Source organism: Xenopus laevis, chromosome 7S (assembly GCF_017654675.1).
Source record: "Xenopus laevis strain J_2021 chromosome 7S, Xenopus_laevis_v10.1, whole genome shotgun sequence".
Taxonomy (NCBI): Eukaryota; Metazoa; Chordata; class Amphibia; order Anura; family Pipidae; genus Xenopus; species Xenopus laevis.
Window position 1 is genome coordinate 4,008,474 of NC_054384.1, and position 15,716 is coordinate 4,024,189.

Genomic DNA, 15,716 nt, shown 5'->3' on the forward strand with positions numbered 1-15,716 from the left:
GTTAGGTATTTTGTTTTGTTATCAGTTTGGAGCCCTTTGTAGGATTGGGGGTTGGTACTTTCTTACTGTTTTACTAACAAACACCATCGCATATGACCTCCCATAGGTTCTAAATGTGGCCACGACAGTCCCAGTATTCATCACCATGGTGGCTACTGGCCAGAGAGACACGTATGTGGAACGCAGATCTGTGGTTATTGATAAGATGGAAAACATCTTCTTCGCACAACTGGATAAATCCCAATACAAGTCGGGACAAAAGGGTAAGTACGGGGTTTCCTTGTCATAATGTCTCCCCATACTGTTAGACTGGACTGGGCTGAGGCTTCAATTATGGTAATAATTACATGTTACTCATGTGTTTTTCTTTGAGGTAGCAAATTTAATTCGAATTTCAAACATTTTGGTCAAAACTTTGGCTTCGTTGTCAGAAGAAAGTGTTGGAACCATGGGGGCTTTTGTGTAACAGGAAGAAGACATTTGTTGGGAGGACTAGCCTCTGCTTCCCATAGTTGTATTGAGTATCAGTGGACTTTTTTTTGCACTAACCTTAAATTTACTATTTGCCAAGGACCTATGTGGTGCCACAGAAAGTTAGGGGCATGGCAAGACTACATGTTTGCTTTGTCCCCTTCTTTTTTCCTTCTTTGTTCAAAAAAAATACCCCACAACCAACGGGCTGGAGAAATACAGGTGTAGGTACTGTACACATAAATCGTCATCTACTCACAAAGAAACCTTTTTGTTTTCTCTGCAGTGCGGATTCGTTTTATTTCCCTAAATCCCCAGCTGCGTCCAGTGCAAGAGACGGTACGTACATGTTGGCTTCTCATTGAAACATACTGAATTTAGTATTACTTCTGGCTCTTGAGAGGCCATATTGTATTTAGCGTTACTTTCTACTTTTCTGTAGTTATGTTGGGTTCAGCAGAAAGGCCTATTATTTTCTATGGGCATTACAGTATTTGTATACATTAAATACTTTGTGCATGTTATCAAACCTAACAATATATTATTTTTATTTTTTAGTACCCTGTCATCTATATATTGGTAAGTGCAACAACTTGAATTAATTTACAATTAAAAAAAATGACTTATCACTGCACCATTCTTAGCATTTGATCATGGGGGGAGAAATCTACAATATGTAGTTTCCATATTTTCTGTCTGTTAGGATCCTTTGGGGAGTCGAATGTACCAGTGGCTGGATAAGACCTCAAGTCAAGGACTGGTGGCCGTGGAGTTTACTCTGCTGAGTGATGCATCCCCAGGAACGTATGGAGTAGTAGCTGAAAGAATATCAGGCCCTGCAGTTTTCCAGACTTTTGAAGTGGCTGAATATGGTATAAAATTTCATCCATATTAGGAACTGTTTGTTTTAGAATTCTACCCATGTAAAAATGGTAAAATAATAGTGGGATATGTTGGGGACTTCAGTCACCCAGTATGACCTTATATTTTGCAATCTGCTGCAAGAGAAGAAAGATAAAGTCCATTGGCAGTCAGTCAAATGGGTAGTACAACCTGTTTTAGACCACACGTTTCCTTCCTTCATCTGGTGCAATGGAGTCACTACTACAGATACTGCTGATCTCAGGCCACTGTGTGAGGGACATTCTAATACTAAACTGTAAATCAACATGACTTTATTTGTGGAAAATTACATTCAGTATCCATTGGGCAGCCAAGACCCAAGGTCCACCAGCTGATAGGAAGCATCCATCCCACCGCTTATGCATTTGCAAAGTCTCACCTATGCCCTGTTGCCTAAATTTGATACTCAGCTGCTTTAATCTTGCATGAGGCTAGTGTCCTTGGGAAACTCCCTCATTTATTCCCTTTACTTTTAGAAGACTATTGTGCTAATTATATCGTGAGGTTGGCAGATAAAGACATGATGTGTTATTGGCTGAAATATATTTCTTTGCAATTTATAACAGTAGAGTTGAAAGATATCAGGGTTGATAGAATAAGAGGAACATGGGATTTAGGATTTGTTTGTGCTTCTGTGACAATTTTATTTATATATCTTACCAATTGCAGTGATGCCCAGATTTGGGATGACTGTGGAAGCTCCCAACACCATATCCATACTGGACCAGACCATAAAATTTAAAATCAGTGCCAGGTAAGTCAGGATTTATAGCATCGCCATGTCAATTAATGAATTTTGGTATAATAGTTAAAATAGTTGCAAATCCATGAAGAGTTCACGTTGGTGCCCCTGGTACCTAGTGGGGGGCTGCCGCCTGAGGCGACAGCCTCAACCTGCCTCATTGGCGAAGCACCCCTGAGTGCTCCTATAAGCAGAAAACCCCACCTGCCTGGGGTTATTCTAGTGAGCACCATGGAGCGATCCTCTTCCTGCTTCTTCGGTTTTCAAATTTCCCGGGGCAGACGCATACGCAGTAGAACGAAATAGTCGGCTTTTTCGTTAAAGTTCGCCTTTTCGCTCTACTGTGCATGTGCCGCGAGGAGACCTGAAGAAGAAGGAAGAGGATCACTCCGTGGTGCTCGCTAAAATAACTCTGGGCCGGTGCAGTTTTCTGTTTATAGGAGCATTGGCCCGGGGTGTCAGGTAAGTAAAATTAGTCACTTGGGGGTGGCTAACATTTGGCACCACCAAGGGTAAAATGGTATTCGTTCTCCTTTAAGCCTCGGTAGTTCGTTCATAACTCTAATACGCCCTTCACTGATCGTTTGCCTTGGCCCTTCCTTACTTCATCATTTACACTCAACTGTTTCTACAGGTAACTGATCTCCTTTTCTTTCTCCTGCAGATACACGTATGATCAGGGAGTGCCAGGGAAACTGTCTGGCAGACTTTGCAGGCAATATAGTTCTCATTATCCTGGAAACAGCTGCAACAGGAACCCTGAAGGTCTCTGTCATTACATTGTTAGAGATGTAAGTGTTGTACCCAAATCAACAGGTCTTCTTCTGTTGTTCATAGCCCTACTGGTAACACTTCAATATTCCCCTGAGTTACAGTTGCAGGAGGAATATAACTCTTACCATCAAAACCGAGAGATACATCTTTAATAATATGAATGAAACATGATTTCATTATTTGGATAAACACTCATTTTATTTCCTTTATGCCTTAAGATAAGGCAACTAAAATAACACTCGGCCCTACATTCCTTTTTTTTTTTTTTTTTTAATTCCAAGATATTAAGGGATACATGTGCTGTAAATATAAATGAATTTAGTTACAACAGCGCCACCTGCTGGTCAGTTTCCCACCAGTCTGACCAGCAAGTAGTCAAGGAAGTTGTCAGGAGAAAGAAAGAGGCTACACTGATTTTCTTCTGCTTAGGAAAGATGTGAGAAAGTTTTCTAATTCTCGAAAAATATTCTAGTTTTTTTTTACTATAAAATCTGAATTTTTTTGTGGAAAAAAAAACTTGAATTTTTTTCAAGATTTAATATACCCCAAGGATGGCAAAAGTCAGAATCCGAAAATCCTCCATCCCAGACCTGCTGAGGTTGTATATAAGTCAATGGGAGAGGTCCCTATTCTATTTGGAAGTTTCTGTGGTCTGCGCTGAAAGAAGCCTGAAAAGCCAACTATTTCATCTTTTCTGGCAAAAATTCGCAAAACGCATTGAAGTCAATAGACATCAACTTTTTTTTAAGCTCGAACATTTTTTCTCACTCCAAATGCATTAAAGTCAATGGGCATTTTTTTCTTATGGCGGCTTTTTTTGTCTCAGCGACAATTTTGTCTTGGTGATTTATTTTTGGTCATGGTGACATTTTTGCACAGAGGATTTTTGCCAAAGTTGGCGAAGTGTAATATTTTGCCTCGAATGCCTGGCGTAAAATTCACTCATCACCCCAACTCCCCTCAAATTCCAGACTAAATTGAAAATTTTATTGAAAATTTTGCATTCCAGGTGGACTCCAGTGGCAAATTGACCTACACTGCTGACCTGGCCCAGTTCCAGTTGGATCGGAGTGGATTTTTCATGGGTCTGAACTATCAGATGACACTGACGGAGAATGGCACAGGTAAAGGCCTTGTGGCAAATTGGCATTGGCCTGCAGCTACTGTGCCTATTTACATTGGCGTTGATGCAGGTGTATCAAAGTGGGCGGCATCAGAGTCCGTACGAGAGACGTGCACTTATAGAAGCTTTGTACTTACCGTCTGTTCAAGTCAGGTGCAAAGACCTGGGCTGTAGTGTACTAGAGCACCCTGCACCCAGTTGTATGCCACACAGCAAGTATAAGCAGCAATTAGGGCGCATGTTACATACAGTAGGTTAAAGGATAAGTAAACCTTTAATATAAGTGAAAGGTGTTGCATGTAGCTGGAAAAATGGGGATCTCTCAAGTAAATATTCAGGGTTCATTTATGGTCCCTAGGCTCTAAAATGAGTGTGTTATATTGCCATCTACTAGTGTGCTGTAAAGGATAAGTAAGCCTTTAAAATAAGTGGATGTAAAATTGATGAGGGGGCTATTCTAAGCACTTTTGTGATTTATATTCATTATTTATTTTCTTTTTATTCCAGGATATTAAGGGATACATGTACTGTTAATATAAATGAATTTTGTTACAACAGCGCCACCGAGATTTTCTTTCCTAAGCAGAAGAACATCAGCCTCTTTCTTTCTCCTGACAACTTCCTTGACTACTTGCTGGTCAGACTGGTGGGAAACTGACCAGCAGGTGGCGCTGTTGTAACAAAATTCATTCATATTAACAGTACATGTATCCCTTAATATCATGGAATAAAAAGAAAATAAACAATGAATGTAAATGACAAAAGGGATTAGAATAGCCCCCTCATCAATTTTACATCCACTTATTTTCAAGGCTTACTTATCCTTTACAGCACACTAGTAGATGACAATATAACACACTCATTTTAGAACCTAGGGACCATAAATGAACCCTGAATATTTACTTGAGAGATCCCCGTTTTTCCAGCTGCATGCAACTCCTTTACCTCTTCTTGTTCCTTCTTTCTCCAGCAGAGTCTCAGCCTCGTTTCACAATGGAATTTATAGTTGCTGCTTCTCTGTTGCAGGTGTCCAAGTGATAGAATCTGGTTCCGTGTCCATAAGCAATGAAATAGCTCGGGTTTCATTTGACCGCCAAGCCATGCAGCAGTATTACAAGCCGGGGATTCCTTATCTTGCTGCTGTAAGTTACTGTCTAATTTTCTTTCCTGTAGTATCAGAATTGAATAATCAGCAAACCTGTAGCATCAGCTTATATTACAGCCAGGGAAGCTCATTTTCTGCTGGATAATTAGTGACGAGCCCTAAGCTTAGCTTCTCAATAGCCAATCAGAGCCCACTGAGCATGTGCAGTGCCACTGACACTCCTAATGCTCCTGTGAGAGCTGACTCATTGTAGGCATGCTGAACCTTTAGACTGGTGCTATAAGTTCTGTATCAGCCATATATTTATTTTTAGAGTGGTGTGTGTAAGAGCTAAGAAATGGCACTAAGCCCACACTACTGCAATACATAAAGGGATTCAGTTGCAGGAAAACATCAGTTAATAGTGCTGCTACAACAGAATTCTGCACTGAAATCAGATTTTTTTATAATGAATTTTAAAATAAGACATGGGGCTAGACATATTGTCAGTTTCCCAAGTGCCCCCAGTCATATGACTTGTGCTCTGATAAACTTGATAAACTGATAAACAGCCCATCAGCAGAACAATGGGAAGGTAACCAGATAGCAGCTCCCTAACACAAGATAACAGCTGCCTGGTAGATCTAAGAACAACACTCAATAGTAAAATCCAGGTCCCACTGAGACACATTCAGTTACATTGAGTAGAAAGCAGTTCCATCCTAAAGTGCTGAATCTTTCTGAAAGCTAGGGATGTAGCGAACGGCGGATAAAATGTTCGCGAACATATTCGCGAACTTGCGTCCAAAAATGCGAACGGTTCGCGAACGTTGCGAACCCCATAGACTTCAATGGGAAGGCGAATTTTAAAAGCTAGAAAAGACATTTCTGGCCAGAAAAATGATTTTAAAGTTGTTTAAAGGGTGCAACGACCTGGACAGTGGCATGCCAGAGGGGGATCAAGGGCAAAAATGTATCTGAAAAATAAATTGTTGACACAGCGCTGCGTTTTGTGCTGTAAAGGGCAGAAATCACACTACGTCACTCAGGTGATGTTTCTGGACATGGAAAGTGAAAAAGCTCACACAGCTAGGTGCCACTTGGTTAAAGACTGGGCAAACAATGCCTGCAAGGGCAACGTATACAGTAGTGGATACGGAATATATTATTGCTGCTTGAAAAACGTCACTCAGGTGGTGTTTCTGGAGACGGTATTATTATTGATATTTAGACAGAATGTGAAAAAGCTCACACAGCTAGGTGGCAGTTGTTTGAAGAACACACTGGGCAAACAATGCCTGCAAGGTACTACAGCAGTGGATACGGAATATATTATTGCTGCTTGAAAAACGTCACTCAGGTGGTGTTTCTGGAGACAGTATTATTATTGATATTTAGACAGAATGTGAAAAAGCTCACACAGCTAGGTGGCAGTTGTTTGAAGAACACACTGGGCAAACAATGCCTGCAAGGTCAACGTATACACTACAGCAGTGGATACGGAATATATTATTGCTGCTTGAAAAACGTCACTCAGGTGGTGTTTCTGGAGACGGTATTATTATTGATATTTAGACAGAATGTGAAAAAGCTCACACAGCTAGGTGACAGTTGTTTGAAGAACACACTGGGCAAACAATGCCTGCAAGTGCACTACTATTGGTGCACTACTATGAAGAACAGCAAACAGCACTGGACACGTTAAAGAACAGTAAGATAAGTAAAATAAAAAAATATATATATATATATTAAAAAAAAAAATTACTCTGGTTGGTGCTGAACTACTAGGAGCAGCACACCAGTCCCACTCCCCAACACAGCTAGACTAATAGCACTGGGCTCTTATAGTAGCAAAGTAAAAAAACAAAAAAGAAAATAAAAGCAGTCCTTACAAGGACTATTGGGTTACAGGCAGCAGTCAGCAGATGAGATCAGTGCCCACAGCAGCTACATACAGAGCACTGCAGTAGAAGGTAGATTACTAGCCAGCAAAGCTAACTAACCTAAACTCACTGTCCCTCAAATCCCTGCAGAGTTCTGTCCCTACAATACAGAGCAGTATCAAGTAGATTACTAGCCAGCAAAGTTACTATCAACTGTCCCTCAAATCACTAACAGCTCTCTCCCTACACTAGCTCTTCCAAGCACACACAGGCAGAATGAAAAAACGCTGCAGGGCTTCAGTTTATATATGGAAGGGGAGTGGTCCAGGGGGTGTGGGGGTGGTCCAGGAGGGAGAGCTTCCTGATTGGCTGCCATGTATCTGCTGGTCTGGGGTGAGAGGGCAAAAATAAGTGCCAGCTAAGGCGAACCCAAACTGGCGAACATCGCGCGACGTTCGCGAACATTCGGCGGACGCGAACAGCCGATGTTCGCGCGAATTAGTTCGCGGGCGAACAGTCCGCGACATCCCTACTGAAAGCACATGACCAGGCAAAATGAGCTGAGATGCACCTACACACCAATATTCAGGGCCGCCATTAGAAATCACGGGGCCCCGTACAACAAAATTTTTGGGGCCCCCTGGGCCCCGCCCACACTGACGACCAAGCTCCGCCCTATATCCCGCCCACTCCACATCGCAGTTAAAAGACCACACAGACATCAGCGCTAAAAAAGTAACCCCCCCACACACACAAGTTGTAAAAAGCTATTGATGGTCAGAGCCCCCTTATAAAAAATTGGGGCCCCAAAAAAAAAAAAAATAATTTTTTTTTTTTTTTAAAACATTGGTGGCAGGGGCCCCCTTATAAGTTAAAAAAAACTTGGGGCCCCAACAAAAAAAAATGTAAAAAAAACTAAAAAATAAACAAACATTGGTGGCAGGGGCCCCCTTATAAGTTAAAAACAAATTGGGGCCCCAAAAAAAAATTTGAAAAAAAATGAATTTTTTTTTTGAGAAAAAAAAAACCATTGGTGGCAGGGGCCCCCTTATAAGTTAAAAACAAATTGGGGCCCCAAAAAAAAAATTTGGAAAAAAAAAAATTTTTTTGAAAAAAAAAAAAAAACTGGTGGCAGGGCCCCCCTTACAAGTTAAAAACAAATTGGGGCCCCAAAAAAAAATTTGAAAAAAAAAAAAAACTGGTGGCAAGTTAAAAAAATTTGGGGCCACCAAAAAGAAAATTAATTTTTTTTAAAAAAAAAAAAACCAAAAAAAAACAATGGTGGCAAGGGGCCCCTTACGAGTTAAAAAAAAAATTGGGGCCCCAAAAAAAAAGTTTTAAAAAAAAGATTGGTGGCAGGGGCCTATAGAATATTAAAATAATACATTGGTGGCCAGGGGATTAAAAAAAAAAAAAACACAAACTGGTGTTCAGTAGAATTGAACTCATGGCTTCAGTACTTCAACTTCGCCTCCTTTCGTGACTTCGGGTCTTTTCACCGCTTCAGGACTTCAATTTCGGCTGTTTTCGTGACTTCGGGTCTTTGCGCTGCTTCAGGACTTCGGCTTCGGCTGTTTTCGTGACTTCGGGTCTTTTCGGCGCTTCGTGACTTCGGCTTTTTCCGTGACTTCGGGTCTTTTCGGCGCATCGGCTTCGGCTTTTCGGCACTTCCGCATTCGGCACTCAAGAGGCAAGACGTACGGCTCGGGCGCTCGTAAGGGGGGCCCGGATCTTCAAAAAATGCAGCGCTGCCGGGCCCCCCTTCATGCCCGGGCCCGGTACGCTTGTCCCCCCTGTCCCCCCCTGATGGCGGCCCTGCCAATATTACAACTAAATACACTTGTTGGTTCAGGAATGACATTTTATATTGTACAGTGAATTATTTGCAGTGTAAACAGTGTCATTTAGAAATAAAAACAACACAATAAATTGTGGCCCAGAGAGTTCCTACCCAAGTGTTCCATGTTCCGTGCCTGTATTTCAGATGACTTTGGTGAATGCTGCAGGAGATCCCCTCAGAAACAAAACCATAGAGCTCCATGTCAATGGGAATAGGGTCCAGAATCTGACCACAGATAGAAATGGCAAAGCTCGGTATGAGATTGATGTGACTGGCATTGAACAACCTCAGCTGAGCATACAGGTGAGAATCATATACTGTACAGTATATATAGTGAATTAAGTAGCCCCTATTGTAAAATATAAGGATATTATAAGTCACAGAGGAGTTCAATGACCACATAAATATTAAACAGGTCATGGAACTCCGAGGTAACTTCTAACATTCTCATATTTTCCAACAAGGGCTACTTTATTTATTAAAATAGACAAGTTTCAGTGAGTCATGTGACAGAAATGACATCACTATTCACCGTTTATATACTTATCGTTTATTAGGATATAATTTACAAGATATTCATGAATTGTGTGTATTATATATATATATTATTCTATGAATCCAATGAAAGCTTGCATTTGTGCAGGGAATGTATAATGTCTCCTTAATTAGATTCTTGTTGGGATTTAAGCTGCAGGCGCATAACTCCCCATTCATTCCTACTTTCCCATAACCAAGACACACTATAATGAGCCACCAGAAGAAAGAACAGGGATTGAAATAATAAATTTTAAAAGTCACAATTTATACCATCTTTTTGTAAACGAATATTTGGGTAGTAGATGGAAACAACCCATTAAGACTGACCATAAATGGGAAGTGTCCAAAGATGGGGAGGTCTCAGGTCCAAAATCTGAGTTTGCAGCAGGTCTTTTTATAGGTAACTAGTAAATTCAACCTTGACTAACTCGGCTAGAGTTTAGTAGACCTCTTTCAAAGTTTGTGTATAGAATTGAGGGCACATTTTCCATTGGGAGAAAGTGCTGGAGTGCTAAGGAGTGGACTATGGTAAATGGCATGTTCCCCCCTCAGATATGCCCCTTGATTACAGACATTCATTTGTAGGGTAAGTTTACAAATGTAACATACACATGTACAGCACCTTCTCATTTTGATTTCTAGGGCTGTGAGACCTTTAGCTACAAATATAATCATCATCATCGTGGTCACTACTTCACTAGTTACCGTTATTGTGTACTTGCACAGTATGTACGGGGTAAGAGTGGGTGATGTATGTTGTGAGGAGTGAAAATTACTTTGTATTCATTGTGATATGTAAGTGTGGGATCATTTATATCTGAGTGTGTTTGCAATATGGGGTGTTGAGTGTAATATGATAAATTGGCCACCTGGTGGTGAAAGAAAGCTAATAAGAGTGTGGATGCAATATACTTACCCACCACTAGATGGAGATGATGAAACTATGGGTATAGAAAGGGGGCCACACCCAGGTTTCAGGGTCTTAGTTGGGAGGGAACGGCACAGAATGGCAGACTGGAAGAGAAGAAGATTGGAATAGGAATAGAAGAAGGTAGAGAGTAGGTAAGAGGGAGTATAGTAGGCACTACGTGTCTGAGATAGTTTAGTGAGCGTGGGCCGCCTAATGCCCCAACAAAGAGGGGTTTGGAATAGTACCCCAGTGGATTTTCCACATGATAGGGACCCAAGAGGAAGGGCTTAGGTCAGCGGTAGAGTTTTATGGGCTTCGGACAATGGTCTGCCATTAGAAAAAAGCCTGGTCAGAATAGTAAAGGGTCAACTGTGGTTACTGAGACAGGTGGAGAACAGGGATTCCCAGTTACTGGAGACAAGTGTGAGTGCCCGACCTACCCATCCCAAATAGCAATCCTCTGGATAAAAGTTTACAGTGGAACAAACCTGTGTGAAGTTGATTGTCCATTCCTGTGTAATGTTGGAATGCCTGTGACCATAGTGAAATTGTCTGTGTAATAAAGTCCCTGGTTGTCTGCTCACTTGAAGTGTGTGTTCAACAAGCGGTTACCCTCCCTACTAACATATACTTCTCTTTCTGTCCACTTTCAGGCCACTTATAAGAACTCTGAGAGATGTTATGACTCCAACTGGGAGATTCCAATTTATTCCAATGATGTTTACTCGGTCACAAGGTTCTTCTCTCACACTGGGAGCTACGTGGAGATCCGTTCTCCCCAACAGGAACTGAGATGTAGGACTAGTTACACCATCAAAGTCTATTACTCCCTCGGCCCCAAAGCTCTAGGGAACTCCACCAAAGTTTCTTTCTACTACCTGGTGAGTAATGCGGAAAAAGAGGACTAAAAAAGGGTAAAATAAGGTGGGAACCTGAAACCAGTCTGTTGCTGCAAAACTATATCTATAAGGCATATATAACTGTTTTGTCATGTTGGCCGGATCCAGCAGTGTTGGCAGCTGATATAGAATCTATAGGCATTCCTAACATGATGTCAGTTAGTAGTGTAATGAAAATAATATACATTACAAGGAGCTCTGAAATGCTACCTGTGCCTAATGGGTTGAGGGTATCTGTAATTGTATGATGTTTAGGTCTCTGATGTGTAACTTGCCTTTAACACTACAGGTAATGTCAAAATCCAAGATTGTGAAATCTGGGCAACAGCCGGTGGACTTGAGAAGATGTGAGTATCCCATTCTAGATCTCATATTTACATGAATGCAGGTCTGTTCCTTTCTCATTCACACATAGAAATCTAAAACTTGATATTAAAACTTGCTTCTTAACCCGGAACTGTGAGCTGCCCACCTGCATTCTTCTAAAAAGATCTGGTCTGGCTTTATGTCAGTACCAATAGTGGAGTTTATTCTAGGGCTCATTGATAACTTTCTTTGATTTTTCCTTCTTGACCATGATGTCTATCTTGACATGGGATAATACATGGTGAGACATGCTTAGATAACACCAGGCCCATAGATACATATTATTTAACTACTTTAAGCATAGAAGGAATACAATAATCTCAGAATGCACAGTGGTTTCACAGAATCCTTATAAAATGTCTCTCTTCTGACAGCTCTAAGTGGAGCCTTCCGCTTAAATCTCATGGTGTCTCCAGAGTTGGCTCCTGGTTTTGATGTCATCGTATACAGCATGTTACAATCTGAGGTCATAGCTCACGAAATACGTCTTAACACAGAAAAGTGCTTTAAACACCAGGTAGGCCAACAGACTTGATGTGGACTTGTACTGCATGCCAAATTATTTATAATTCATTGCGTCTTCTTTTCAAATAACAATAAACCAGCTATGAAAGTTCATTTTATAATTATTATTTGTCCTCTAAAAATGATAATGATGACATCATAGATATGAAAGTAGAGTTGTTGCCAAAGTGAGTGACAGCCCAAAATAGGAGATCTGGAGTTGAATCCATATAAAGAACATTATAATATTAGTGGCACTGAGACCTAGTGGGATGAAATAGGAGACTGGGCTGTGAACTGAGGTTGTTACACCCTTTTTAGAAAAGACAGAAGGATTCACTTTATGTAGAAATTAAAGTCATGCACTATATAAATGACTAAGGACAATACTTTGGAGGGTATGGAGGCCGAATACAGTGTTGTACTGGCTCACTTGGATACCAAGGTGTCAGTGAGCCCTTTTGAAAAAAATTCATAATATTGGAAGAATATAGTAAGTAGATATAAAAGACTAGGAGAATAAAGAGGTTGAGTGATGAGAGTAAGAATAATAGTTTGGAAAGTGGGTCCACGGTCTAAGGTTTTCTGGTGGGCTCCTGGGCTCCAACACTGGCCATATGGGTAGAGATTTAATCTATAAAATAGACATTCTTCAAACATCTGCAAGACATCTGAAGGACAGGTTTGGAAGACGTTAGCATAAATTCTATTGAGAGGACTTATTGCACTGGCTGAATGCTGTACTGCAGGGAGAATTTATATCTAGAATAAACCTCAGATTATAGGACATACTACTAACATGTGGATATGGCTCTACATTAAGGTGTCCCTGAGCTTCTCAGCCTCCCAAGGAACTCCAGGATCCAATGTGAACTTAACACTTAAATCAGATCCCAGATCCTTGTGTGGACTCCGTGTCATTGATTCCAGCCTTCTCCTTCTTGGACCAGACACACAGTTGACAGCTGAGAGGGTAAGTTAATGAGAGGCATTCAGTGTTTGTCTATGCTGCGTCTGGATCATTTTGCTTCATACATAAGAAGGTTTAGATAACCAGTAAAGCTCATCAGAAAAGCTGCAACTGGCAAGTTAAAGTCAAGCTCTCAGAATGAAGAACATTCTGAGTGCACTATCTTTGCAATGGTGACACAAACAAGATACCTGTACCAAAATGAGATGCACAAATATTGATCTGGGTGCTGTAACAAGCTAGTTAGACAGGAACCAGGGCACAAATCGGACTCTTCCATAAAGTGGAAGAGCCCAACTAGTAGTCAGACAGGCAGAGATTAGGAACCAGAAAGACACAATGGAAATAAGGCTTGAGCAGGATCTCAACCAGAAGACATCTTGGGCAAAGGGATAATGAGAGAATTGGTCTAAATAGGGAGTTTTGGCACCAAAACATGAGAAGGAAGTGAGGCGGCAGAAGGAGACACAAAACCCAAAACAAAGATGGTGCTTATAACCTTGGAATACACCCATTGCCGGTAGTGATGTCACCTCACATGGGCAATTGTATAGGGAACGTGGAATGCACCATGTGAAGGTAAGGGAGGGCACCGGACCAGTGGTGCGTTTTACAGGTGCTTTTTTTTGTGACACCATTTTCACGCATCTAACCCCAATGTGACCTTTTTAAACTGTCAGTCCCAATGCTCGAAGCTGTAAAGCTGTACCTGTTTAACCTGATTCATGATTAAAGTGATTTTTATATAATCATTGTTGCACTTTGCTCTGTGAAAGGTGTACAATGCTCTTCGATACATCAACCAAGTTGGATATTACGTGGGAGGATATAATGTAGAGCCACCATCACCACCGTGCTTTGATGTCCTCCAACGAGTCTTAGATGATGGTTTCATTTACCAACCGGTTCAGTTCCCAGGGGAAGGATACGCGTACAATGAATTCAAAGTAAGTCGATGACTTTGATCAATGCTGAGCACTGCAGGAACATCTCACTGCTAACACCTGCACACAGTAGGGTCCCAATAGTGTTGTGAAAAGATCTTCACCCCTATAAGCCTTGACGTGGCACGTGAGCTTACATATTTTGGCCAAAGTGTCGTAGTAACACCTCATTTTTTGTAAGTATTTTTTAAGGGCAAACCGAGCACTGGCAAATTTTCTCTTTCACTTCCTATGGCAGCCCACTGGTGGGACATATTTTGTACAATTTCTGATTCCCACTGCCAATGCCATTTTGGTAGGACATAGAAAAAGGTCAACTTACCCTTTAAATCAATAGCTTGGAGCATTGATAGTAACACTCCCAGGTAACCGGGGGGGATCTGCTTCCCCTAATGGAATGGCGCTGCACTCCAAGGGGCAGATTTACTAAAGGGCAAAGTCGCCATTGCTAGCGAAAATTCACCAGAAATCCCATCCGCAGGGAGATCTCCAATTTACTAACAGGCGTAGATGATTCGCTAGTGAAACAGAGTGTTGCTAGCGCAGTTTCGCACCCTATCACCAAGAAATATAAGCTCAGGTTAGAGTCCTGCAGCGGGACGGGTACCCGCGGGTTGTGGGTAGAAGTTCCGGGTGCGGGTATAGACGCGGGTTTGCGGGTCGCAGGTCGGGCCATGGGTCGTCTCAATAGTGATGTTTACTAATTTTTTCTGACCACGTCTTCTTCCGCTGATGTCACTTCCGGTTTGCAATGACAGCACTTCTTGATTCTTAATGGTCGTGGGTCTGGGTTGCGGATAAGATACTTGTGGGTCGGGTCGGGTAGGGGGTCCAAGCGGTAAGAATGCGGGTTGCGGGTCCAGGTTGCGGATTGCAGGTTGCGGGTACGGGTCGGGTACGGGTTCTAAAATATGGACCCGCGCAGGACTCTAGCTCTTGTAAATGATCGTTACTCTGCAAATTCACTAAATCGCGTTACATCTTTCGCCAGCGTTTCCTTCGCCAGCTTAGACCTGGCAAACTGATAAGATGAAGCTTCATCCTCCTCAACCTTATGTCAGTGACATCATATACTGTATGTCAGTGACATCATATCCTGTATGTCAGTGACATCATATCCTGTAAGCCGGAAAGTCAGAATAGTTCTAAAAAACGCTGACGTGTTTTCCTATTTTAAAGTGGGATTGTCTTTAAACGTTGTAACTAGATGTGACTAAATTAGATTTGATTCTATTTTATTTTTTAACCATTTGAGGGGCATGCCCCATTTGTTTTAGGGTGGGCTCATGTCTAGGACATTAGAGGATCTATTTTGTCTTTATTTTGCTTCCTTGGACATGTGTAATAATAAGTGGCCACTTACAGCATTTGCACCGACATCTCTAATAAAGACGTATATATGACCTATATGTACCCGCCCTATTCTAATTGACGTAAGTTTACTAAGGAAGTTTCGCTAGGCAGAAATAACCATAGAAATTAAGGCTAGTGAAACTGCGCCGCGTTTGGCTGCCGAGACGCATTTTTGCATCTTAGTGAATTAGCGTAGTAGTAGCGAATTTGGGCCTGGCGAAGTGGCAAAAATTCGCCCTTTAGTGAATTTGACCCCAGGAATTTTATCTCTACTCCTTTTATCCAATGTGAGCAATGGCAAAGGACAGAGCAGGAGAGAAGGCAAGTCAAGTGTGGGTAGAACTAGAAGAGGAGAAGGTCTGTTTCTTTGTGGGTCCAGACTACTCTACTCCCATAGTTACTGATGCATCTCT

The 15,716-nt window shown here is 41.5% G+C and overlaps 1 protein-coding gene across 1 annotated transcript in view; it reads left to right on the top strand.

Moving 5' to 3' along the window:
• Positions 1-15,716, top strand: part of LOC108697150 (ovostatin-like) — a 44,868-nt gene that overhangs the window by 4,581 nt on the left and 24,571 nt on the right. Inside the window, exons 3-16 of the mRNA XM_041570824.1 lie at positions 107-263; positions 758-810; positions 1,030-1,050; positions 1,175-1,343; positions 2,044-2,128; positions 2,781-2,907; positions 3,900-4,014; positions 5,040-5,155; positions 8,965-9,123; positions 10,921-11,148; positions 11,456-11,513; positions 11,907-12,049; positions 12,860-13,009; positions 13,783-13,953. Of these exons, the coding sequence (XP_041426758.1) occupies positions 107-263; positions 758-810; positions 1,030-1,050; positions 1,175-1,343; positions 2,044-2,128; positions 2,781-2,907; positions 3,900-4,014; positions 5,040-5,155; positions 8,965-9,123; positions 10,921-11,148; positions 11,456-11,513; positions 11,907-12,049; positions 12,860-13,009; positions 13,783-13,953 (1,752 nt within the window). The remainder of the gene's footprint in view (positions 1-106; positions 264-757; positions 811-1,029; positions 1,051-1,174; positions 1,344-2,043; positions 2,129-2,780; positions 2,908-3,899; positions 4,015-5,039; positions 5,156-8,964; positions 9,124-10,920; positions 11,149-11,455; positions 11,514-11,906; positions 12,050-12,859; positions 13,010-13,782; positions 13,954-15,716) is intronic.